The 27,243-nt window shown below is 43.2% G+C and overlaps 1 protein-coding gene across 11 annotated transcripts in view; it reads right to left on the reverse strand.

Annotated features, from left to right (window-relative positions):
• ccdc24 (coiled-coil domain containing 24) overlaps window positions 1-27,243 on the reverse strand; it is a 107,550-nt gene that overhangs the window by 49,222 nt on the left and 31,085 nt on the right. For 10 of the 11 annotated variants that reach the window (XM_041208917.1, XM_041208919.1, XM_041208918.1 and 7 more), the window contains one exon: window positions 7,706-7,870. In XM_041208917.1, coding sequence (XP_041064851.1) covers window positions 7,706-7,870 — 165 coding nt within the window. Of the gene's footprint in view, window positions 1-7,705; window positions 7,871-21,524; window positions 21,712-27,243 lie in introns of those variants that run through there. The other variant, XM_041208925.1, reaches the window with a different exon arrangement.

Below are 27,243 nucleotides of genomic sequence, written 5' to 3' on the forward strand. Positions count from 1 at the left end.
AGAAATTTGAAAATCAAGTTAGACTCAAGGGCCAGAATTTTACATTTGGCATGCGGGCGCGCGCCTGACATGCCGGAACATAAAATGGCGTGCGATGATAATGGGCATGCGTCCCAACATCACCGCCCATCGTCGTGATATTTCATTCGGCAGGCACATGCCGGAGTTGGCTGAGTGTCAGCTGATAATTGAAAGGCTAAGCGGACTTTACATCTTTTAGGAAACCTCACCCACAAGCAGGATGTGTTTTCCTAAAGCGATTACAAATTAAAATAAAAATTTTCTTCTGAAGTTAAAAACATGTCCCATCTCATGTGACACAGTCACATGGGGAAGAATTTTCCCGTTGGCAAGCGGGGGCGGGGCCCACTCGCTGATGGGTAAAATGATGTGGAATGACATTGGGCGAAACTCCTGACCTCGTCCCGCGTCATTTGCATTTTCAGGTCAGCGGGGGTGCAGCCAAGTCAGCTGTGCGCCCGCCGACCTGTCAACGGCCTATTGAGGCCATTTAAAATCAATTGAACCAATTAGTGGATGTGCCTGTCCACCTTAAAGCTGGCGGGCAGGTCGGGAGTGCTGGTGGCCACCTGAAAAAGCATGAAACCTCATCCATGGGCGGTCGAGGTTTCATGACTGAATTAAAAAATTAAGATTCACTTTCATTTAAAGTTATGTCCATATCCCAACTCATGTGACATTGTTACATGAGGGGACATGGATGGTAAATGAAATTTGACTGAATAACGTTTTCATTTTGGGAACTGATCTCCCTGAGGCAGCACTTAGTCTCATGGAGGTCGGAGTGCTCCTTCGCATGCATGAGCAAAGAAGCGCACTTCTGCTTTTGGCATTCCCCCTGCCTGCACAGGAAGCACATAGCGCTTCCGTGCAGATGTCACGCTGAACGGGCCTTAACTGGCCAGCCCATGTCTGCTCCCGCACTTAATTGGCAGCGCGCCCCCAATCGGGGGCACCGACCGGAGGGCCGCCCACTCACGCCCACTCCCGCACCCACACTTCCTCCCCGACAGGGGGAAAATGTTGCCCATGAGATGGGACATGTTTCATTGAATTTTTAGTGTATTTATTAAATTTTTCAAAAAGCGCTTCAATCTCCCTGAGGCAGCCCTGAGTCTCAGGGAGATTGAAGTGCTCTTTCACACACATGCGTGAACTGCACACCAGGCTGGCTCTCCCTCCTCCCCCCGCCTACACAGGTAATGCTCAGCGCTACCGCTCGCGATCCACGCAGGCAAGCCTTAATTGGCTCGCCAGCATGAAATTGTAGTGCGGAACTGATCGCGCACGGCGGTCAGCTCCCTGACCACCCCCACCTGCTCCGGCTGAGCCAGCCTGACGACTGGAAAATCCTGACCAGGATGATATTGCAATCAAACCCAACTGCCGCTGACTTTGGTCAGTTATCTCTTGATTGGGTAGTTAACAAGTGAGATACAAAGTTTAAATCATTAAGCAATAGTGGAAACATTTTGGAGTTGGTTAATGCTTATGATTGCTTAAATATTGGTTAACATGCACTTTTTCTCAACTCCATTCAGCTGTGTGGCAATTTTTAAATACTAAACATTGAAATTTTTTTTCTCAATGGGTGTTGGTGCATAAGTATCATCAGGTTGACACTCAAAACACCTAATGTCACAGGCATTTATTTTAAGGAGCAATAAAGCAAAGAGAGAAAGAAGGATCCATTACTAAACAGTGCAGATGGGACCCAGCTATCTATAGCTACAACCAGAGAGATTAAGAAAGGATTACTGCCTGAATGAGTAACCATCAAAACACTGAATTCTAGACACACTTGAGTGGGCTAGCATTAGAAGATTAATGAAAGTTCTCATGAAAAGAATTTTTAAAAAATTAAAAGAAATTGAAACAACATGGTGAACACTAAGCTATTCATTTGTATAGGAATTCTTTGGTAGCCTTCGTTGAAAATTGCTAGGCATTAGTACAAATACTTAATTTACAGCCAACAGGTACCATGAAAAATTAAACAGACTTTGAAAAAATGTTATGACACAACAATGTATATAGCAAAAAGGAAGCTAATTGGAACCAATGAAACAGTAAACACCGATGTGTGCTCTGGGTGAGATCAGTAAACACTCACGTGTGCTGTCGAATAGATTTGCTGTTGACAGGATTCCACTGACTTCTCCAGTAAAATGGAGATCATTTTGACAAGCAGCAAGGAAAGGAAGGTTATGTTTGTGATCTGCTTCTCCATACTGTCTTCAATTTCAGCAGTCATTCTGGGGAGGTGCTGAATAGCAGGCAGTTGCTTCTCCACAGGAGAAAGTCATCTTCAAATTATTATATATCTTCCAACAGTTGGCTACAGAACTATACTGTTGTAAACCTATAGTTGATTACACACATTTCTGTCCCACTAGGGGATCGAGATAAATACCAAGGAGTACAGGAGAATATACTGCTGAGGAAAACACAAGTCACAAAAATAAATGTCCCAATTTTAGTTCTGGTCCAGTTTAAGGGGGAAGTTTTGGTGTGCAATCAAACTCCGTCTGCTGTAGTCCCCCAATAAAAAAGCATACGCATGTATGGGCATCAGGTTAAAAGACTATTTTCGACTGCGATCACTTTTATTGAGGCAAATTGCTTGCTGATAATCTCTGAATTGCACATGAAGAATGACCAGTTACAGGACTTCCAATGCCCATCAATCAACATTTGCATGAGGAGAAAAATTATGTTTAGATAAGGGTCGGCAAGTAAAAACTACTGAAGTTCAATATATAGCTTTACTTCTTTATTCGTTCTTGGAATGTGAGCATGACTGGCAAGGCCAGCATTCGTTGCCCATTCCTAATTGTCTTTGAATCTAGTGGCTTGCTAGGCCATTTCATAGTGCAGTCAAGAGTCAGCCATATTGCGGAGAATCTGGGGCCAGACCAAGTAAGGATGGCAAATTTCCTCCCCTAAAGGACACTATAGTGAACCAGATGAATTTTTTTACAACAATCGATGATAATTTCATGGGTCACCATTATTAAGACTAGCTTTCAATTCCAGATTTATTAATTGAATTTAAATTCCACCAGCTGCCATGGTTGGATTTGAACCCTTGTCCCGTGATATTAACACGACGCCACCGCCTCCCCCCAATTTGACTGTTTATGGTGTTAAAATAGCAACGACCTTTAAGACATTTTGTTAGATTTCAAAATGAGGTAGTGTTCAGCTGTGTGTGAATAACATACGGATAATTTTGGTCTATGTCCCAAATCGCTAGTAAGAAATGCCAAGGAGAAAAACCTACTATATCAATTATACAAGAGCAAAAGCTATTAATTTAATTCTATTCTTTTTAAAGCATCACTGATCTTTCTCACCCGCGCCCAAAGGTCATTATACAGGAATGATGACTTAAGCACTGCCAGCTGCACCCACTCCTACCACATGGGATTCAGTTTCAATTACAGTCAGTCAGGTAGCACAGTGAGTGCAAATGCCACTCACTGTTGAAGAGACTTGGGCTATTTTAACTTCAGGGTCTCATTCAAATCCCACCAGTTGATTCACCTCACCCCACAACAGAGTAGTGGAAAAATCACAATGCCCCACTAACTCAAAGTTGCTGAAAGGATCAGATTGCAGGGACATGCATAGCTGTATCATCTTCAGGGAGTGAGATGATCAAGAGCTAGGGAGGCTTAAACTTTGTGGGGATCAATGGAATAGTCTTTCTCTTTCTAGACCCAAAAAAACATAGATCTTTGGCAGGCTATAACTGATTCTCACCAGGTAGGAAAGCTGCAGCAGATTCTCCACTCAGGCTAGAGTTAAAATTGCAGTTGGTTCCCAATGACATATTTAGAACCAAGTATGCATGTGTTAAAGCAGATGTCTTTGCCACTTGCCTTGGAAAGTAAGTTGAAATTGCGGAAGGCAGAATCCCACCCACCTACCCTGTTTCCACCAAACTGGTATGCTTTCAACATTACATTCAACAGGCTTAACCCACATTAACATTTCTCTCTATCTTCAGCTGAGTGTATTCACTGTAGAAGGGCCAGGCATTGTTGTCTCCCAAGTGAGCTTCCCACTAAATGTGGGAGATTTTGGAAGACCTGGTGCACACTATTGTGTGTATTCCGTTACTCTTTCACTAAATGTAAGATTTCTGTACAGTTTTATGTAACTAGTGCTAGAACATAAAAAAAACAAAATTACATTTTTAAATAAGAATGCAAAGATAAAGAACTGTATGATTTTCTACTGGACTAAATCAGATGGTTGGTAATTAACCCTTCTCCCTTCTATACATGAAGATTTTTTTTAAACAAAGGAAAATACGTTTACAGCACTGATAAGGAGGAATCTCTTTAGTAAATTGTGTAATGCTGAAAACTTGGCACATTGGTAACATTCATGTTACTTAGTGGCTGCAGCTTTAGGTCCCAGTTTCAGTTTTGAGCATATATTCTAGGGTAATACTCCAGTTTAATATTGATGGGAATAATACACATTTGGAAGTGCCCACTTTAGATAAGATGTTCGGGCCGAATATTCTGAGGAGTGGCAATTGGATTGCCGCTCCGCTCCTATTTTCCTACCCAACGCCAGAGCTCTGCATTTCTGGCCCAGGCTTCCAAACAGGTAGGGTTCCAGGGTGGGTAGGATGATAGGTGATAGGGTGGGTAGAGTGGTTAGGGTGCCAGCTGGGTAAGGTGCCATGTAGTTAGGGTGCCAGTGTTGATGGGGACAGCGTGGCAGGGGGGTAGGCAGGTAGGGTGATAAGGGACAAGGTGGGGTGGTGTGGTTGGGTCAGGTTGGGTGGGGGAAGCAGTTGGAGGACATGGGGAGAGTCAGAGGTTCAGAGGAGATGGAGGGTCATGGGGAGTTGGAGGGGGAGTCAAAGGGGGAATCAGGGGGTCAAGGGGGGTCAGGGGAGTGCCTTGAGGGAAGATTATTGACAGTGATTGGGTCAGTTGTATTATTACCTAGGGGTTAGATATGGTTTTTTTCAGTCTGACATTTCCTGGATAACTATCCGTTAAAATGAGTCCAAAGTCTCCAAATTTAACTCAGAGTTGGAGACATTTTTGGAGGGTCCCGGGGGACTGGACAATCTGGGGCATTAAATCAAGTTTCATATCCCTGTTCTGCCTGTTCAGCTGGACAGTAAAGATGTGGTGACACTATTCAAGGAAAAGCAGGTAGTTCCCCCAGAGTCCTTATCAATATTTCTCTTCCAAGACAAAGAATCAACTGGAAATTCAACTCATTGATGCTTGCATACAAAATGGCATCAGTGCACTTCAGAATAATGAATAGAAACATTGCCCAATTGGTTTCGAAGGGATCTAATTAAGTTCTTTAAAATACAGTTTTTCTTGCGCATTTGCTAAGGTTTGTAGAAATGTATTCGATAATCTCAGACTGTGCTTCCCCTGCACCCAACCTAACCTCCCCTTCCCCACAGCCCTCTGGTTTTTATTTGATCTTATATAAATTAGATAATGTGATTAAGTCTAAATGCACTTCCAAATGACTAGAAACCCACCCAAAACTGACCCGAGGTGGTGTGATTATAGCACCCATTTTTTCTTGATCAGCTCAGAGCATAATTATCTATAACCACATGTGCAGCTTGGATCTTGGATAGTTAGGATGTGAAAACTGTGATTCAGGAGAAAGTTACAGGGGTGCAGAGAATTAAAAGCAAGCACCAGAGAGGAGCAAACATTCCAGTGCTTGAATTTGAAAACCAATTACAGAATAAGTAGGCAAGTGATACAGCAGCCTAGCACCTTGCCCTCTGCTTGATGACTGATGAAGTGGAGCAAGCACCGCATGGCCTGGTTACAAAGAGGATGAGCCTGTTTGTGACTCCAGAGAACCATTCCACTAAAGTATGCTAGAAGAAGTTAAAGCCCAAAGATGAACTTTGGTTTCACTGGTTGTGCTAGTCCTGTGGTGTCTGCCATATTTCGAGGTTTTTTTTAACCCTTTATCCATAGAGAGGATTTGAAATAAAGTGTTATTTTAAATATTTTAAGCAAAGTACATTCTCACAAAATTAAAAAGATATCTATTTGAAAGGTGGTTACAGTGAATGGAAGTTGTTTTCTCCAAAGACTCAACAATAAGCAAAATATTAAGTAATCAAAAAACTTCTCACATCCCTTTTTTTTAATAAATCCTTTGATCCACAAACAAAGAAATAGGAGGAGGAGAGGGAGAGAGACACACACAAAGATATAGAAGAGGGCGAGATGGGCGGAGTTTGAAACTAGATGTTTCACTGAGACTAACAGAATAGAAATGTTGCCACAACAGTTAGAAGCATTCTTGTTTAGGTCAAATTAGTTGACCCATTGATATTTTGTAACATTATGCAAAGATAAATTGTACTGTGAGCCCAATCATAATTGCCAATCTGTATGTTCAGCTTATTGTGAAATAAAGCAACTTGTTTATTCATTTCAGACCTTGTTATACCAACTTTGCTCAGTCTGCCTTCAAAGCGATTTAAGGAGGACATGAATATCCAGTACAAATTACCAAGATGCGAGGAAGCTGTAGGCAGTGTAGGTCAACTCCCATAAGAAGCAAGATGCTTACAACACCAAGAAGAGTGACGTCACTGAACAACAGAAAGTAGTCCTGCATTTGTAGCAGTGTCCTTGTAGGTGGCATATTTCTCCATCTGGCTGTCTGCTGACCTGGAGCCAGGGAAGCTAATTCTGCCCAGAGCTTGCAGATCTGGCGATATTTTGCAAGTGTGGCCGATCAGGTTCTGCTGGCTGTTGAACATGCTCAAATACCTTCTTTCAACCACTACCACTTAAAGTATGTAATACTGCAACTGAGTGTTTCAAAAAATCTTACAACATGAAGATTGTGATCTTCATCTATCATATTCACGTCATCAGGTCTGCTGTCACAACTTCCCTTATACTAAAACACCGATAAAGCAAGGAATGTGCACCTTTGTTTGTAGGTGTGGACAAGAATACCTCCCAGTCATCAGTGACACCTAGCTGGGGACACTTGGAACAGGGTAAAATGAATAGAAAATAAACACTACCGTAAATGATTACCAACTTCAGTTAATAAATTGGTTAAAAGCAAAATACTATGGATGCTGGAAATCTGAAATAAAAACAGTAAATGCTGGAAAAACTCAGCAGATCTGGCAGTATTTGTGGAGAGAAAAACAGAGTTTAACATTTGAGTCCGTATGACACTGAAGTAGAGTCATACGGACTCGAAATGTTAACTCTGTTTTTCTCTCCACAGATGCTGCCAAATCTGCTGAGTTTTTCCAACATTTTCTGTTTTTATTAAATTGGACCTTTGGATTTTCACAGATCTCAATCATAAATCATAGACAAAAAGTCATACTGTTGACATAAACCGAGAGTTTGGTAGCTTAGTGGTTTTTGGCACTAGACTAGCAAAACAAAGGTTTAGATTCAATTTCCACCCCATTAAGTTGTGAAATTAAGCATTTTGTGGACTAAGACTAGAAAAATTATGTAAAAACTCACCAATGTTTTACAGCTCCACACCACATGTTGGATCTAAGTGCCCTCGAGGGCTCTAGCATTGCCAGGTCAGAAGAACAAATAAAATGCAACCTTGTTTAATAGGCATATTAAGTATAACATATAATTTATTACACCAACCTGTAATATAATACAATTGTACCAACCTTTCACTCTCACTGTTGTTACTTGTTTGAGAGCATCCTAGTCCCATCCATTTGTCTATCAAACTCTCTGTGCTTGCAGGTCTAAGGATGCTTACAGCTTTACTTTGTTCCATGGCAAAACGGACAATGTCAGGATTGTAAGATGAAAGGACATCATTCTCATCCCTGAAGTAAAGAAAATGCATCCATCAAGACTCAGGCTAGCTGCTTTCAGTGTCTAAGATTCATGAATGGCTGTGGTAACAATTAAGGAACATGGTTTATTCTAATCTCTGTTTTTCCATACTTATTCTCCATCTGTGGGCAATTCAAGCTTTTGGGAGTCTCAAACCCTTTAAACACTACAACAGATGTTGATTTGGAAATAATTTCATAGTGTTACAGTACCTTATCCCACAGCATGGCTAGAACACAAGAATACGGGTTATCTGATTAAATAGGTAAAGTTAATTAATTAGTTAGAACCCAATATATTAACAGCTGCACTTTATTACCTTTTTAATGTTAAGTTTTATGTTCATAGTGCAAAATGTTAATACTATGGAATGGAGGATCTTTGTATCTAATAACATCAACGACTCTGGCCAGACTCTTGGGTTTAAGGCAGAATAAGGCTCCCTTTGGTCAACAACCCCATCTGAAAGATTCCTCTACTCAGCCCTTATCTTCAAAAGAGCACCACACTTGCAGTATGATTTTTCTGTTTCCTACTTAATACATAGTAAAATCAATTTACAATCTCACGTGGAGAAAAGATTCCAGTTTTAAAAATACAGAATAATTCCCTTAAGATCCTTTGATACGATTCAATTCAGAGGAACTATGGAATAAATTATCTTTCTAGGGTTAGGTTTGTACCCAACATGATAGTAGTTTAAAAACTGGACTGCGATGACAGTCTTTTCTTCTTTCCCCTTAAAGTACTTAATTTACCCTAACGTTCCAGAAATCACTCATCACGTTCTACCATAAACTTTCTTCCTTCTAAAATTTTGTTTCACCAACAACTTACATCTATATAGTGCCTTTAATGTAGCAAAACATCCCAAGTTGCTCATCAATTCTATAAAATTAACCAGATAGAGCTACCTTGATAATTGCCCTGACTTCCTGTTCAAACTGGTGCCATGACATTTCCTTGGTCCCAGTGTTATGGTGCCCCAGATTTAGCACCAGACACAAGCAGCAGTAGATAAGAACCTAAATCCGTATAACTCCATGAGCAATACCACAGGAGATTTATCAACTTATAATAAAATGAAGCTGGAAAATGAGGATAATTCTTGTGTGCCAGTACAGAACGTTAGGAACCAGGGAGATTGAGGGGAAGTATTGAACAGCATTGATGCTAAGGGAATGGTAAAGTAGTGCTCACCACCAAGACTAAGGATGTGATTGCACTGGAGGGGGTGCAGAGGAGATTCACCAGGATGTTGCCTCAGATGAAACATTTAAGTTATGAAGAGAGGTTGGATAGACTTGGGTTGTTTTTGTTGGAGCAGAGAAGACTGAGGGGCAACGTGATCGAGGTGTACAAAATTATGAGGGGCATGGGCAGGGTGGATAGGGAGCAGCTGTTCCCCTTAGTTGAAGGGTCAGTCACAAGGGGACACAAGTTCAAGGTGAGGGACAGGAGGTTTACGGTGGATGTGAGGAAAAACTTTTTTACCCAGAGGGTGGTGACAGTCTGGGAGGGTGGCAGAGGCGGGTTGCCTCACATCCTTTAAAAAGTACCTGGATGAGCACTTGGCACGTCATAACATTCAAGGCTATAGGCCAAGTGCTGGTAAATGGGATTAGGTAGGTAGGTCAGTTGTTTCTCATGTGTCGGTGCAGATTCGATGAGCCAAAGGGCCTCTTTTGCAGTGTGATTGTGATTCTGTGAAGACCAACCCACATGACAGAAGCCATGCCAGGCCAGGCTGTCTAGACAATTGCAGAATTGGTGCAGCCCCCAGCTGGGAGGTGACCAGTGCCTCAATTTCAAGAGACACCTATACCAGCCTTGTGCCCCATACTCCTGCCACTGAGGTAGCACATGAACAAAGCACAAACCTCAAGTTAAGACTAAGTTTAAGAAAATTAACTACAGGAACTCTTCAACTATCAGATGACTGAAATACAGTAATGGAGAGCCAATTAGAGCATTCCTCTACTAGCACTTTGAGGAAGGAGAGCATGGATAGAAGTAATTAGTAAGGGATGTTATAAGCATGTGAAAGTAGAAGAATACAGAGTGTAAAATCATTTAGAGAAGAAATAGACAGTTTAATTTTGGAGATTGAAGGTATGGCAGAAATGTTAAAGAGGTATTTTGCATTGCTTTTTACATATGGGAGTGAGAACACAAATGTACAAGGGCAGAATTTAAAACAATTGATAGATTGAACTATAGAAAATAAATTGATTCTCAAAACAGAGAACTGAGATAGTGTAGATAAGTCACTGGACCCTCATGACATGCATCTGTTGAATTTTGTTGAATTAAGGCAAGAGGAGAAAACAGAGGCTTTGGCTACCAGTTTTCACATATGTTGAACCACAAGTTTGGAGAATAGCTGAAATTCTTGTTTCAAACAGGAGAGGGGATGAACTGAATAACCATTAACCAGATGACCCAACATTAGTTGTGATAAACCAACATTAGCAAGCATTCCTGAAGTATGGCACCCAGAACTGTCCATAGTGCTCAAGCTGAGGCCTAACCAGTGATTTATATAGTTTTTATATGATCTGGCTACTGTTATATTATATGCCTCTATTTATAAATCATGGGAACCTATTTGCTTTTATGACCACTTTACCAACTTGTCCTCAAGCTTTTAATGATGCGTGTATTTGAGCACCAATATTTCTCTGCTCATTATTACTTATCAAAATTATGCCATTTACAGTATACTGTCTTTCCATATTGGTCCACTCAAAGCACATTTCTCAAATGAACTGCATCTGCCGTGCTTCTGGCCACTTCATCATGTTATCTGTCTTCTGGAAATCTACAAATATCCTCAACACCATCTACTATGTTGCCAAGTTTCTCATTATCTGCAAGCTTACAGTGTTGCTCCTAGCTCATTGGTAAAAGTTGAAAATAATAATATGTTGCTATTGCAATTTTGTTACAATGAAGTGCATGTTCTATTTGGAGCTGAGAGCAGCTGTTACTAATTGAGGAAAGGTAGGAAGGGCATTACTCTTAAGTATATATAAGAACTAGTTTCCACCTGTGGAAGGATAGGAAAACAGTCTGTGCCTGTGTTCTCTGGATAATGTGAATAAACTTTTGTTATGGAAAGATTGGCTTCAGATTCCTCCTCTACCCAGAGAATGATTGACCCAGAACTTACACCTGGGGAACTACACTTAACTACCTCCCAGTCTGAAAAACATCCATTCACTACAGCCCTCTGCTTTCCGTCACAGCCAATTCTACATCCAATATGCCATTTTCCCCTTCATTCCATGGGCTTCTAGGATATTTCTAGTTGGAAAAAGGCAATCTTTTCTATCCCTTTCAACTTCAAAGGGATTTAGATTGGGGAAGATGGTGGCTTGGCGGCATTGTATTGTCACTGGAGTAGTAATCCAGAGATCCAGAGTAATGCTCTGGAGACCCAGGTTTGAATCCCACCATGGCAAATGATGGAATTTGAATTCAATAAAAACCTGGAATAAAAAGTCTAAGGATGACCATGAAACCATTGTCAATTGTCATTCACTAATGCCCTTGAAGGAAGGAAATCTGCCATCCTTATCTGGTCTGGCATACATGTTGACTCTTAAATAGCCACTCAATTGTATCAAACCACAACAAAGTCAATAAGGAACGAAAGAGGATTGACCACCTGGCATCAACTTCGGTACCAGAAAGACAACTGAAATCTGCAAAATCCTCGTAACATCTGGGAGGTCGTGCTCATTACTGTCTAGGCACTTCTGACTAAAGATTGTTGCAAATACCTTACTTTTTTCACTGATGTGCTGGGTGGGTTCCCCCATCATTGTGAATGATGATAGCCTCCTTCCCCAGTGAATTGTTTAATTGTCCACTACTGGATGTGGCAGGACTACAGAACTTACATCCGATTGCTGGTTGTGGAATCGCTTAGCTCTGTCTATTGCACGCTGCTTACACATAAAACTAGTAGGTTCACCTCATTTTTAGATATGCCTGGTGCTGCTCCTGGCATGCCCTCCTGCACTCTTCAGTGAACCAGGGTTGATCCTCTGGCTTGGTGGTAATGGCAGAGTGTGGGATATGCCAGGCCATGAGGTTACAGACTGTGATCAGTACAATTCTGCTTCTGCTGATGGCCCATAGCACCTCACAGTTGCCCAGTTTTAAGCTGCTAAACCTTTTCGATTTAGCATCCTAATCAGCACAGTGGTAGTGCCACACAATACAATGGAGGGTTTCCTCAATATGAAGATGGAACTTCGTCTCCGCAAGGACTGTGCAGCAGTCACTCCTACTAATACAGTCAAGGACAGATGCATCTGTGGCAGACAGGTTGGAGAGGATGAGATCAAGATCAAGTATGTTTTTCCCTCTTGTTGGTTCCCTCACCACCTACCACAAACCCAATCTAGCAGCTATGTCCTTTAGGATTCAGACAGTTCGGTCAGTACTGGTATTACCAAGCCACTCTTAGTAATGGACATTGAAGTTTCCCACCTAGAGTACATTCTGTGCCCTTGCCACGCTCTGTGCTTTTTCCAAATAGTGTTCAACATGCAGTAGTACTGATTCATCAGCTGAGGGGAATTTTCCTTGCCCATGTTTGACCTGATGCCATGAGACTTCCTGGGGTCCAGAGTCAATGTTGAGGACTCCCAGGGCAACTCTCTCCCAACTATATACCACCACCATGCTGCCATCTCTGCTGGGTCTGCCCTGTCAGTTAGTCAGGACATACCCAGGGATGGTGATGGTGGTGTCTGGGACATTAACTGTAAGGTACAATTCCATGAGTATGACCATATCAGGCTGTGGTGGTGAAGGAAGTGAATGTTTGTGGATGAGGTGCCAATCTTAAGGACCCAAGCTGATTCACATTCTGACTCCCCAAAGCCTGTCCACCATCTACAAGGCACAAGTCAGGGGTGTGATGAAATACTCTCCATTTGCCTGGATGAGTGCAGCTCCAACAACACCCAAGCTTGACACCATCCAGGACAAAGCAGCCGGCTTGATGGGCACCTCATCCACAAGCATCCACTCCTTCCACCACTGGCACACAGTGGCAGCAGTGTATACCATCTACAAGATGCACTGCAGCAACTCACCAAGGCTTCTTAGACAGCATCTTCCAAATCCACAACCTCTACCATCTAGAAGGACAAGGACAGCAGACACATAAGAACACAATCACCTGACGTTCCCCTCCATGCTGCTCACCATCCTGACTTGGAAATAGATTGCCGTTCCTTCACTTTTGCTGGGTCAAAATCGTGGAGCTCCCTCCCTAACAGCCCTGTGGGAGTACCTACAGCACATGGACTGCAGTAGTCCAAGAAGGCAGCTCATCATCACCTTCTCAAGGGCAATTAGGGATGGGCAAAAAATGCTGGTCTAGCCAGCAATGTCCACATCCCATGAATGAATTAAAAAAAAGAGATTTTAATTTTAAATCCCTGCTTACTTGAGATGAAGTTTCCCAAGCATAGGACTTGGGTAGCTTGTCTGACCTGTCAGCAATTGGAAAAGTTCTGATTCAGATTACTTTGGCCCACAGAGAAGCTAGGCTAGTTCGAAACTTGGAAAATTTTCACAACATAAACAACAAATTTCTGTGCAGAGAATAGTGAAATTTATGACTCCCTGTTTTACAGTGTCTGCATTGAGTATTTTAACATCTATTTCTTGGGGTTAAATATAAGCCAGGAATTTTCAGTCGGCATGCGGGGGCAGGCCTGACACACTGGCGCATAAAATGACACACGATGATGTTGAGCGTGTGTCCCGCTGTTATCGCGCTGTGTTGCAATGTTCCGTTCAGCAGACGCATGCCGGAATCGGTGGCACACCCGCCAATAATTGAAAGGCCTATTAAGGCCATTAACTAGGTAATTAATTTCAAGTTTACACTGCCTGTCCAACTTTACGGCTGGCGGGCAGGCTGAAAGGCCAAGCTGCCTTTACATTTTTTAGGAAACCTCATCCACGAGCGGGATGAGGTTTCCTAAAGCTTTTATGAATTAAATTTTTTAAATTTCTGAAATATAAAAACATGTCCCATCTTATGTGACACAGTCACATGAGGGGCCATGGTGCATGAAATTTTTATTGTTTTTATTTATTTTTTAAAAAGCGCTTCAATGTCCCTGAAGCAGCTCTATGCCTCAAGGGAATTGAAGCACTCTTTCGCGCATGCACCCCAACTCTCCCTCCTCCCTCTGCCCGCACAGGTAGTGTGAGCGCCACCGCTCATGCCTTATGCTGGACAGGCCATAATTGGCCTGCCCGGGTAAAATGGCGATGTGGAGCCGGTTGTGGGCAGTGGTCGCCTCCGCGTGGGAAAAATTCAGGCCATAATTTTCATGAATACTTCAGCTTTCACTATGCTTTAACTCCAGTCTCTAGGCACGTTTGTCTGAAAAACTAGATAACCAATTCTAAATTAGAGTAAAGGATTTCATCAGCCTAAGGCTGAAGTAGCTGTTTATTTTTCTTTCATTCAATCTCAACACCAGATGGCTCAGTTGGTTAAAAGTACAGAGCAGCTGACAAACCTAACAATGGAGATAAGACTGCTTCCCAACACCAACTGAAAATTAATCTGTCCCTTCTTTTACATTTATTTTGTTTTCTGTTGTTTTGCAATGCAAAAATTCTACCATTCCAGCTATGAAAATAAATTGATTTGCATGTTTTTGTATCATCTGCTATCATAGTGCTAATTATTAAGATTGCTCCTTAGGAAGTTTAGTCACTGTCTCCGAACTAGATGGCTGTCATAAGTTCCAGGGTGATCCATTGTTACAGTTCAAGCTTCCTCTCTCACTATTTCAGCCTCGAGTACACAACAAAAAGGGAATTTTCAATAGCAAAGAGTTACCCATGAGCTGAAATCTGTGTCTTTAGACCAGGCCTATATACTGTAGGTTTGTGCGGCCAGATTTAACAATTAACCCTCTAATTACAGAAAATGATTCACTGGCAGTCATATCTCTTAAAAAGATGGAAAAGTCCAAAACAATAGACCATTGAATGTAGACTAAAACGATTTGACCAGATAATATGTTAATTACTACAAAAGAAAAATGATAAGTGATTTAAAAACAAAATTATAATCAGTTCATTAACCACAATGTATATTTTGTATAACATATTTAAGAGTCTAATAAGCAAACCAAACTAGATTAAACAAATAGACTCTCTCTTTTAATATGCCTTTCAGATAGAACCTGTGGATGATGCAACTTCTTCATCACGGTGTTCAAAACTCTTGACAGAATCAATGCTGACCAACAAAGCCGTAATTATGCCTCAGGATGCCTTTCAGCTTAGGATTGTTTCATGTTATTATTGTTAAAATGAATTTAACCTCGTGAGAGGTGTTAATGTCTACACCATCATAGATTTCTTTTAATAACTCAACATTTCAAAAAAGTAGTTTGAACCACCAAATAACTTGTAGAAATCCTAGTGCGACATGCCCACCATGGTACTTGCAGTTTGTTTATTTCTACTGCTTCATCAGGAATGTTCTAACTATGTCCAAAGAGCTATAGATGTAGTGTGAGTTCTAGAAGTTCATGGTAGTCTCAGCTGGGGGAACATTACATGACAGTAGCACTTCAATAGTTTGTTCCGCAATGTTTTAGAGGAAGCAGCCTGGCAGCTATCTGAGGGGGTTAGCACAAGATATGTGATTTTGCTTCACATGATTCTTCTCTCTGCAAGTTCCTGATCTTGGTGTTTCCCATTAAGGGAGGGGGCAGCGGGAGGGTACAGAGATGATAACAAAAATCTTAATACAAACATATCAAACTGATGGGCAGCAAAAGGCCAGCTGCCCACATCATGATAGTCTGACAGTCATGTCTAAACATTTCTTTCCTCTCCCAAACACCAAGCTCCACCCTGCCAGCCATATGGAGAAAAAACTCAAATTCCTCTCCTATCCCACCAGGTGATCCAAGCTAGCCCAGAAGATCACATGCACCAAATATGGCCTGTAAAGACCTCTATAGTACTACCTATAAATGCCTTCTATATGATACAATCTCAGAAACTGGTCCAGATCCCTCTTGAAGGCATTCTGGAGATTCCGTATCCATCACACCAGCTGACAATGTATTCCAGAGTCTCACGATTCTCTGGGAAAGAACAACCATCTAACCTCCAATCTATTCCCACTCCTACCTTGTTTAAATTCATGCATTCTGGTCCTCCCCTGTCTGTTAAACTGGAATAATCTATCAATAAGGACAGCATCCAGCTCCTTATTATGTTATAGGCCTCTATCAGGTCATCTTAGTCTATCCTGCTATAAAGAGACCAAAGCATTGATAGATAGGGTGACCAGACATCCTGGTGTCTCAACAGTTTTCTCTAGATTATTCAGATGTCCAGGTTTTCAGCTCCCCAGAGTCCCCTCTCCTTTCACCCACCCCTCGGGTTCCATTTACTGTCGGCAAACCCAAATAAAACCCTCCTCACGCTCCATTGGACTACACCCTGGGAATTGGAATACCACCCACTTGCCAACCATTAAGCTGCTACACCAGGACACTCCTGCAGAAATCCTTCTCACTGGTGCCAGGGGAAAATTCTTCCCCCCTAAATGGTCTGGTTCTCAGTGGGGCAACTTTTCACTGCCCTGGTTGGTTCGCCTTTCAATGCCCTGATTGACCAACTGAAGCGTTCTGGCAAAATGGCCAATCGGATTCCATGGAGGAGGCCAGTTGGGGATAATGGGAGAGAGTGGGGGAGGCCAGCAGGGGAGAGCAGAGAGACCAAGGGGCTGGGAGAGAGCAGAGGCCAGCGGGGTAGAGTAGGGAGGCCAGCGGGGTAGAGTAGGGAGGCCAGCGGGGTAGAGTAGGGAGGCCAGCGGGGTAGAGTAGGGAGGCCAGCGGGGTAGAGTAGGGAGGCCAGCGGGGTAGAGTAGGGAGGCCAGCGGGGTAGAGTAGGGAGGCCAGCGGGGTAGAGTAGGGAGGCCAGCGGGGTAGAGTAGGGAGGCCAGCGGGGTAGAGTAGGGAGGCCAGCGGGGTAGAGTAGGGAGGCCAGCGGGGTAGAGTAGGGAGGCCAGCGGGGTAGAGTAGGGAGGCCAGCGGGGTAGAGTAGGGAGGCCAGCGGGGTAGAGTAGGGAGGCCAGCGGGGTAGAGTAGGGAGGCCAGCGGGGTAGAGTAGGGAGGCCAGCGGGGTAGAGTAGGGAGGCCAGCGGGGTAGAGTAGGGAGGCCAGCGGGGTAGAGTAGGGAGGCCAGCGGGGTAGAGTAGGGAGGCCAGCGGGGTAGAGTAGGGAGGCCAGCGGGGTAGAGTAGGGAGGCCAGCGGGGTAGAGTAGGGAGGCCAGCGGGGTAGAGTAGGGAGGCCAGCGGGGTAGAGTAGGGAGGCCAGCGGGGTAGAGTAGGGAGGCCAGCGGGGTAGAGTAGGGAGGCCAGCGGGGTAGAGTAGGGAGGCCAGCGGGGTAGAGTAGGGAGGCCAGCGGGGTAGAGTAGGGAGGCCAGCGGGGTAGAGTAGGGAGGCCAGCGGGGTAGAGTAGGGAGGCCAGCGGGGTAGAGTAGGGAGGCCAGCGGGGTAGAGTAGGGAGGCCAGCGGGGTAGAGTAGGGAGGCCAGCGGGGTAGAGTAGGGAGGCCAGCGGGGTAGAGTAGGGAGGCCAGCGGGGTAGAGTAGGGAGGCCAGCGGGGTAGAGTAGGGAGGCCAGCGGGGTAGAGTAGGGAGGCCAGCGGGGTAGAGTAGGGAGGCCAGCGGGGTAGAGTAGGGAGGCCAGCGGGGTAGAGTAGGGAGGCCAGCGGGGTAGAGTAGGGAGGCCAGCGGGGTAGAGTAGGGAGGCCAGCGGGGTAGAGTAGGGAGGCCAGCGGGGTAGAGTAGGGAGGCCAGCGGGGTAGAGTAGGGAGGCCAGCGGGGTAGAGTAGGGAGGCCAGCGGGGTAGAGTAGGGAGGCCAGCGGGGTAGAGTAGGGAGGCCAGCGGGGTAGAGTAGGGAGGCCAGCGGGGTAGAGTAGGGAGGCCAGCGGGGTAGAGTAGGGAGGCCAGCGGGGTAGAGTAGGGAGGCCAGCGGGGTAGAGTAGGGAGGCCAGCGGGGTAGAGTAGGGAGGCCAGCGGGGTAGAGTAGGGAGGCCAGCGGGGTAGAGTAGGGAGGCCAGCGGGGTAGAGTACGGAGGCCAGCGGGGTAGAGTACGGAGGCCAGCGGGGTAGAGTACGGAGGCCAGCGGGGTAGAGTACGGAGGCCAGCGGGGTAGAGTACGGAGGCCAGCGGGGTAGAGTACGGAGGCCAGCGGGGTAGAGTACGGAGGCCAGCGGGGTAGAGTACGGAGGCCAGCGGGGTAGAGTACGGAGGCCAGCAGAGAGAGTAAGGGAGGCCAGCAAGGGAGGACAGAAGTGGGGGAGAGCAGGGCAGGGGAGGGCAGAGGAGAGGGAGGACAGAGCAGGGGAGGCCAGCGGGAAGGGAGAACATAGAGAGTCAGAGGCCAGTGGAGAGTGCTGGAGGCAAACAGGAGAGAACATGGGGGGCCAGACAGGGGAGCAGGGGAGACAATGATTTAAAGGAGTTACTGGGATTAACACCAAAGGCAAATTAACCCCCATCACCACCTTGGAGCTGGGAAGGAATGAGAGTCTGGGTGATGAAAACTGCAAGCCACACTTGCCATTGTACCTTTAACCAAACTTCTCATTGAAAGATTGTGTGTTTTCCTGCTTGCAGCTCTGGGTGAAAACAAAATCTCTCACCTTTGAGGTACATCTGCTAGTTTAAAATCCAGCTTCTAGCTAAAAACGTCTATTATTCGAGCCCAGTGCGCAAATGAAAATAAACAAGGCTTTTGAATGAGGGTTACTCTTGTGCATTGCATAGTAAAGTTAGAGTGGAATAGAGGATTCTGGATGGGATTCTGTGACCAAAGTCTTGGTTCGTTTTTGTTAAGAAAATGAGACAGAAATGTCATTGAAACAAAAGTCTGTGGTTTGTTACTGCTACCCTCAATAATTATGTGTCTTAACAGGATTACCAACTCTGGATGGACATGTTCTGGGAGATTTCATCACATGACTTCAATTGTCCCTCCCCCAGACTCCTACCATTGGTCACCCAACATGACCAAGATCACGGAGTGCCGCCTTTCCAAGGCTTTTCAATATGTCCCGGCTTTGACTTTTGAAAATCTGGTCACCATAGCCATTGACCCTCTGAGTAGCTGAGGGTCTTTAAACTATAAATCATTCTCCTGGCTTTCCTCTGGATCTATTCCAGGGTCACAAATGATTCAATATTCTCAATCAAAGCCATCTTCCGTGAGAGAAAGCTAGAGATTAATTAGTATTGATTGCAACTCACCTTTCACAACACATAATTAAAGGAGAGAAATCCAACAACTATTTTGCATAACAATTGTCATCCTCTTAGAACAGGTAACCACCATTTTAACCTTACATTTTGAAAGGAATTTTGCTTATACAAACAAAAAATCAAAACAACCAGATAATCTATCAGTTTAGGAGTAGAACTATGCATTTAAATACAAACCCTGAAATGTTAACACTGGCAATTGTTACACACACACTTGTAGCAGAGAGCTGATCTTGCCCCTCCTGCTAATTGTAATGGATGCCATGTGACTGGAAAGTAAATGTTGCACTTGCTCCCAGCAATCATGAATAGTGCATGACATACTGGTAAAGAAACATCGTCAATGCACACAAATGGAAGCTCCACATCAAAATAACCTAATAGAAGGACAAAATAAAATTAAATGCCTATGCTTGAACCAAAACAAACAATTTTTCAATGTACAGACTAGTACGTACATTCCTGGAAACCACTACTTAATCAAAACTACTTATGTATTGCTGAGAAAAAGAGACATGTCTAAGCTTTTTGTCTTGCATTCTTACAAAGTATCCTGAGTGCAAGACGAAAAGCTTCGACATGTCCCTTTTTTCTGCAATACTCAAGTTCTGTACTAACAAATGACTATTTAAAATTACTTATATTGAAGCAAGTTTTCCCATTTAAACACATGCAATATCAGGAGATGTGCTGCCAACGCAATGTTTTCAGATCCAATATGTAACATCAACATAAAATAAACAAAACACAATGTAAATTAATCTGTTATTCTCCCAGTGATGTGTCAGAGAACCAAAGAGAACAGGATTTTGTTTTTCCTGATTGCTCTAAAACGAAGCTACAAAATACATTCCCAAGATATAGTCAGTATATTTTTGTGAGATCAATTTTCCAATTCTCACACATATTAATTTGTTTCATCCCTTAAAATAACCAGGTTGCCAGGGGTGAATGACAGTGAGAGTGGCCATGGGCCACTCCTCTACCAGCATTGTTGCTGCTGTGGAGAGCTGTGCAGAGCCCTCAGCGTGGATTGAGTAGAATACATTCTTGGCTGTTGATAGGAGGAGCATGTTCCAAGGCAGGGGGAGTCCAAAGCCTAAGCTGACAGCATGTTCTATGGTGGTGGTGGCAAGGCGGGGTGCAGAAAGACACCAAAACCTAAGCCAAAAATTCTAGAGAATGAGATAATCAACCCTTCCATTGATTCATCCAGCTGGTAACTATGCAGACGATTAAAAAAAGCTTTTGCACCTTGTTCCCAACTACTTTATAATGGGATAGGTAGTATTTAGAAAGAATAAATGGATAGCAATCTTTAAACTAATTAATCATGAAACCACTCTATTTGGGACTACATAAAATGGGTATAGCTATACTTTCAGAATAGAAAGAATATTGAGAATCCAACTAGAGCAAGTTAGACCTCTGGTTTGCTGACACATTTTAGGTGGGCACAGGCAGAGAAAAGGTCAAAGCCAGTATGAATTATATACATTTCTGTGTGACATTAGCATAACTCTTCCTTCATAAAGTCTACACAATTCTACAGTGGAGTCTCCTTCATCCCACTATTTTCCTGACATGAAGAAATCTCTGTTCTCTGCCCTCTCCCATCACTAACATGCCTGACAATATCTGGGCTATAGAGTACTTCTCAGGATAAAATATTTTCCATAACTCTGGGATCAGAGATAAAGACTCTGGGGCTGAAATGGGGCAATTAATAAACATTCTGCAGCTTTGCTTGATTATCGTTGAGGATCAGGGAGTATTTTACAGAACACTCAGGAAAATAAGTAGGTATAGTAGAGTAAATTGTACATTGTCAATAAAAGGAGCAAGCTAAATAAATTCAATCGGCTTTTCTCCATAATCACAATGTGACAGATCACTGCAAATCAAATGCCCAAACACAGAGAGGAGCAAAATTTACAAAATTAAAGAAAATAATTGCCAGGATCCTCACACCTGATACCTGTGAACTGTAGGGAAATGCCCTAAGAAATGCTCGAAATTTCTCTACAAAATAGAGTTAATGATTTGACTGAATGGTCTAATGTTAATTAAATCATGGAGACTTATACAAATAAAACAGCTTAAATAAAAACAGAAAATGCTGGAAAAACTCTGCATGCACTCGAAACATTAACTTTGTTTCTCTCTCTGCAGATGCTGTCAGACCTACTCAGTTTTTCCAGCATTTTCTGTTTTTATTTCAGATTTTCAACATCTGCAGTATTTTGCTTTTATTTATACACGATAGCTTGTTAAGTGAGGAATAATTATGTCCTGTCTTCTCAATACCTGTTTCCACTCCTTCTGTTAGCAAAGAGCTGTAAAGCTAGAGAATAAATGGGCATGTGTAGGTGGCTTTGTTGATTTAGATGTTATCAGAGTGATTGATACTACTCGTCACTCGAATTGATCAATAGAATTGAGGACATATAGATAGTGTTTTAGACACAAAATTCTGCAGTCTTCAGTCCTCTGTTTAATTCTTACTCTTTTAGTAGTTCTTGGAGTCTTTGTAGAAGTTCTTGAGAGGATATGTAGAAATCGGTCTCTCTAAAATTGGAGAGTGCACTGCCAGCAGAAAGTGTTCTGAAAGTCACCACCTGTCTCAGTCAATGACTGTATGTTCAGATACAATAGGCAATTTCAGGTGCAGGCAGCACATTGATGCAATGACTTTCCAGCCTCCAATTTTAACCACCTTTAAAAAGCATAGTTGACAAAAGGAAAAGAAAAACGATTAATATTCTACTGACCTATGAGAGTTTTTATTTATAAATACTTTCCTCCCCAATCCAGCTGAAGTCTTATAAATATTATGAGCACAATGTCAGATCTGTTTTTTGTTAAAACTTTTAACTGGCTTACCCTTTGATGCTGCGTCAACTGACATTGTTCTGCCCAGATATACTCAGGATTCCAATTAACATGCTCGTGGCACAATACTAATTATGTACATTAATTGCAAAATAGCTGTGGAAGTAGCAATCAATATTTACCCATCAGCAGCCTGAGAGAAAACTTCAGGACGTGATTGCTAAATATCCGAGTTGTTTCTCCCAGCTGGCTCACCATTTATATTTAATTACTAGGGAATTTGCCACCTTTGGTGAAGTGGGGTAGTCTGGGGAAAGGGAAGAAATTTCTTCCACTCAGTTTGCATAAGGAAAATCATTAGCCTGTTTATGAAGAACTCGTTTACAACTAAATTCAAGTGACCACAAAGAGAATCTTTCCCACATCTGCATCCCAACAGGTCTAGATACAAGGATTTAAAAAAACACGAACAGTAAATTTGTTGCAGGACAAATTAAATCTTAAGACTTTCAGCAATTAACATTACTAATTTCTACACATTTCAGGCTACTGGCCTTTATGCAGTTGAAGGTCTGTGGGTCATAGTGGAGGATATAAATGAGTTATTTTCTTTCTGTTCATGTGCTTGTCATTTGGTTAACAGCATGTGTCAAGATGCAGGCTGGCTGCCCTCTTTTTAAGCAGCTAAAGTAGAATCACAATAATGCAGCACAGAAGGAGGTAATTCTGTCCATCATGTCTGTGCTGGCTCTATGAAAAGCTATCCAAATAGTCCTACTTCCCTGCTCTTTCCCCATATGCCAGCAATGTTTCCCCTCCAAGTATTTATCCATTGCCCTTTTCAAAGTTACTTGATATACCCCTGAAAAATTGTGGATTAAAAGCAAAAGTTACTAATCCTGAAATGTGATTCTTCCCCAGTGATAGATTAGAAAGGGTTAACTAAAGTTAGTTTTTAATCTGATTTAAATGTTCTGTTTCACTCAGTGATTGAAAAAAATTCTTCACTATTAGCATTAGAAAAAAGCCAAGGAGTACAGACTAAAAGTAGGAGGGCATTTGTTTCCCCTCCCAAATTATAGGAGACAAACACATAAAAAGAAAAGAATCCTTTAAATCCTGGTATAGCCATCAAAGCATTTTCATATTTATTAATCTTCTAGCCTACAAGAATAGTTCAGTGCAAGTTTCTTGCTGATAATTAAAGATAAAGGATTCAGACTGCATTACTACTCAAAGGAAAAATAATGTCTTGCTGCAAATGAACATGAACCACTGTAATGCAATGTGTGTTCTGCAGTACTTCAAACTAACTGTCTGGATACTTATTTTTTCAAAATTATAGAACACATCAAAAATGAGAGACATCAAATAAGAAATTCAGTTTTTTTCTTTAAAAATGTTGTTGTCATGTATTTATGTTCTATTCCAGCTTTCCTCATACACACACTGACTGTTCACAGGATTTAGACAGATCTTCTCTATGACATTTCCCAACACCACTTGAACTAGAAGGTACTTGAGGATATTTTAGGACACCTTGCATTCTTGGAGAAGAAATGCATCTGCACTTCGATGAATCAATGAACAAAACACCAGTGCACCTTAGTCTTCCAATTTAACCATTAGATCTTGGTTTTGATTTTAAGCTCTGCTTCTATAAGACATATTTAGTTTGTACCCTGCACAATGCATCGTTAAAAACATTCCATTTGTTCTTTGATAGTTTCTGCCATAATTTAAATAATTCTAGTCAATTGCTAATTAGAAAATATTCATTTATCAAAACTTATTGCAACGTATGTCCCAATATCAAATATCCAAACTAGTTCAACATAGAGGCATGGAAAATGTATTGCGCAGAAGGCAGCTATTTGATTCATTGGCTGGAATTCTTCCATCCAGGACTAAGCTGTGCCACACAATCCAATGGGTTATCTTAAGAGTGGAAGTATGAAAAATGAACATGAAATTGCAATGTACAAATGGATGCAATATATAATTCCTCTCAAACCCATCTTTTCTGTTGTCTTTGACCAGGAGAAGTTGAGTCACAACCGTCGAGAACGTGAGAAGATCGGAGGGGGGCCCAAATCTGAGGGCTCTCACGGAGTTCGAAGAGAGGGCAGCCCAGCTGGCAGGCATGGAGCAGGTCCAGGCAATTGGCAATGGGAAGCTTGGATCTGGGCCTCCACTCAGTAAGGATCTATGCATGGTATAGCAACTTGAGGGCTATGTGTGCCTCCATGTTGGAGGCAGCTCGTGCTGTCACTCACTCTCTCCTCATTATATAAAAGACTTATGCACAAACGGCTAGAGGCTTCATTAAGGCTATTTCACACACTCCTGTTAGATCTTACATGGCCTTCTTCCACATAGCCTTTCATTGTCCTTTATACACGTTTGTCTATTTTTAATATGTAAATTCTATTGTTCCATATGTTTTTGAAACTGTACCTTCCTCATAATATAAAAACTTTCATGTTGACAATATTGTCTGTAATCTTTGGAAAAATAAACACACTCCTTAACCCTATTTATCTGGCTAGTTGTAAACAGACTAAGATCCATTTGAAATCCAAATCTCTTCATTTATCTGAAAATATAAATTACCTTCACACCTTACATGCTAAGCCAGCATCCATATTTACTCATTAGCATGTCAAGCACCTAGCTTCTTTTGATGATTTAAAGCTAGCAGTCTACTTGACTCCAAATGTAGTTAAATCACACAGGCAGACCCAACTATACTCACCCTCATAAATCTACTTCACAATAAACCAGAAAAATATTATGAAATTTATTATGCTCTCGTCACATACCCTTCCTCCTGAGAATCAACCCCCATTAAGCACTGACCTGCCCGCATTCCTCCTGGCCACCCCTGAGTCCAAGTGTATCTACGCATCTCCACCAATGACCCTCACCTCCCCTCCACAGGACACCATCGCACCCTCACCTTCCCAACCTACTGGCTCCCTCTGCCCCCTGTAACATTCACCATTCCCCTCATACCTTGCCTCAGTTCGTTCCCCAGGAGACAAGAGTTGACTCCACTGACACCTCCCTGTGAGCCCCTTCACACCTGGACACTGTTCTGCAACCCCACCCCCCCCACCATGCCCATCCACATGTGAACCCCTTTCCTTCCCATCCGTGCCCCTCCACACCTGGACACTCTTTCCCCCCTCCCCACATAACCCTCCACACCTGGAGGCTCTTTGCCACCACCCCCACCCCCCCTCCACACCTGGACACTCTTTCCCTGTGCCTCTTCACACCAGGACATCCCCCCATGCCCCTTCACACCTGGACACTTCCTCCCCCATGCTTCTCCACACCTAGGCACACCCCCATGCCCCTTCACACCTGGGCACACCCCACCATGCCCCTCACACCTAGGCATACCCCACCATGCCCCTCACACCTGGACATACCCGCCCGACCAGCAACACAGCCATTCGCACCCTTCCCTCCGTTCCCTCTGCTGCCTTGTTACACCCGTGTAATACACTTTCCAATACACCCAACCGCCAATGCCCCCTTCTAGGTCTCAAACACTCCCACCACTTCTTCAATCCTCTATTCATCTTCTTTAATCACACCCGCCCCCCCCAAAACAGACCCTCGCCGCCCAATAGTATCTCCTACTGCCTTCCACTTGCAGCTTGACAATCTGATCCCATGGCGAAGTCCCTGGAAGAACGTCCAAAGCTTGAGTGATGTTCCTGGAAGAAGGTCCAAAGGTTGAGCGAGGTTTCTGCATGGAGAACTCCCACCTTCTGGAAGCTGCTTTGTGGAGGATCCACATGGATGAAGCTCCACCCACCCTGTGCTGCATGTGGTACTCCAGAGTCTGGTAGCTGGAGGCCTCTATCTTCTTCTCAGATGTCTGCGAGCTGATCAAGTTCTTCTTAAGCTAAGTCATAATTTTTGCATGCCACTTTAGTCCAGATGTGTTCTAGACTGGTGTGTATTCCCACTGGCGTTGCAGAGAATCAATCGTGGGAGGGTTGAGGCTAAGATTCTGGTCGGGCCTTCATCATCATCCAATTAGCGAGATGTAAATCAGTTCATGCTGGCCTCTGGCGGGAATCGCAATTCGGTAGATCCCGCCGTCATTTCATGCCGGCGTAAAACTAATTTTTGGGCCTCCCATCGAATTCTCCCCCCATCCCCACCATCCGCCATTGATTCCACTGGCGGGTGCAGAGGAGAATTCCACCCGTTGTGTCTGCGCCAGAATTCATCTTCAAGATTTATCAATCCAAGCATTCATTACACGGATGCACAATTGTACAAATGTTGTCCTGATCTGCATTAATACTTGGGCTTTAAACAAATAGCAAGATTGGGAAGATCAGTGAATCTAGGTCTGGAGAGTCTGTCTGTATTGGACACACTGATCCTTCATCTCTAGAACCCAGGTTGTAAGCCAATGTGAATCTATGGTATAAAGATCACTTCTCTCTCTGGATACAAGAGTCCTAAGTGTTTAAAGCAGACTTCTCAGGCATTAGCCACAACACAGAACTAAGTGCATTAGCATGTGCACGTGTGTGTGGATAGGGGGGCTGGATTGGAGTTGGAGAGCTACTAGAAGTGAGGAATCTCAGAGTTTTGGTTAGAAGAAATGAACATTGCAGATTCACAGTGAAGCACCTCCACAGCAAGATTCAGGATCAGTGGTTTCTTCAAGACAAAAGGTTAAAGCATTGAATACCTCAATCATTAATCATCAGTACCTGGCCTCCTTATATGCGTAAAACCTTATTAATTTATCAACATTAAAAGCAGAACAATGTGTCGAACTAGAAAAAGTGAATTGGCCTAACAAGTTCCACCTTACCATCAATCTCCTACGCGTGACATACAACCATGGGTTGTACCTCCAAAAAGTGAGCACACGAAACAACATCCTGAATAAGCTCACTAACACAAATGGGGAGCAAGCTTGAAAACATTGCGAATCAGTGCACTTGCTCTTTGCTATTCGACTGCCAAATACACCTGCCCTGCATGGGAAAGATCTACTCCTGCTAAGAAGATGGATGCCGTTCTGAATGCAAGCTGCCAACTTATCACAGGTTGTTTAAAACCAACAAACACCAACAGCCTATATATCCTGGCGGGTATCGCTCCCCCTAATATAAGAAGAATGGTAGCCAGCAAGAAAGAGCGACTCCGTCAAGCA

Source organism: Carcharodon carcharias, chromosome 16, assembly GCF_017639515.1.
Source record: "Carcharodon carcharias isolate sCarCar2 chromosome 16, sCarCar2.pri, whole genome shotgun sequence".
In the NCBI taxonomy this organism is placed as follows: Eukaryota; Metazoa; Chordata; class Chondrichthyes; order Lamniformes; family Lamnidae; genus Carcharodon; species Carcharodon carcharias.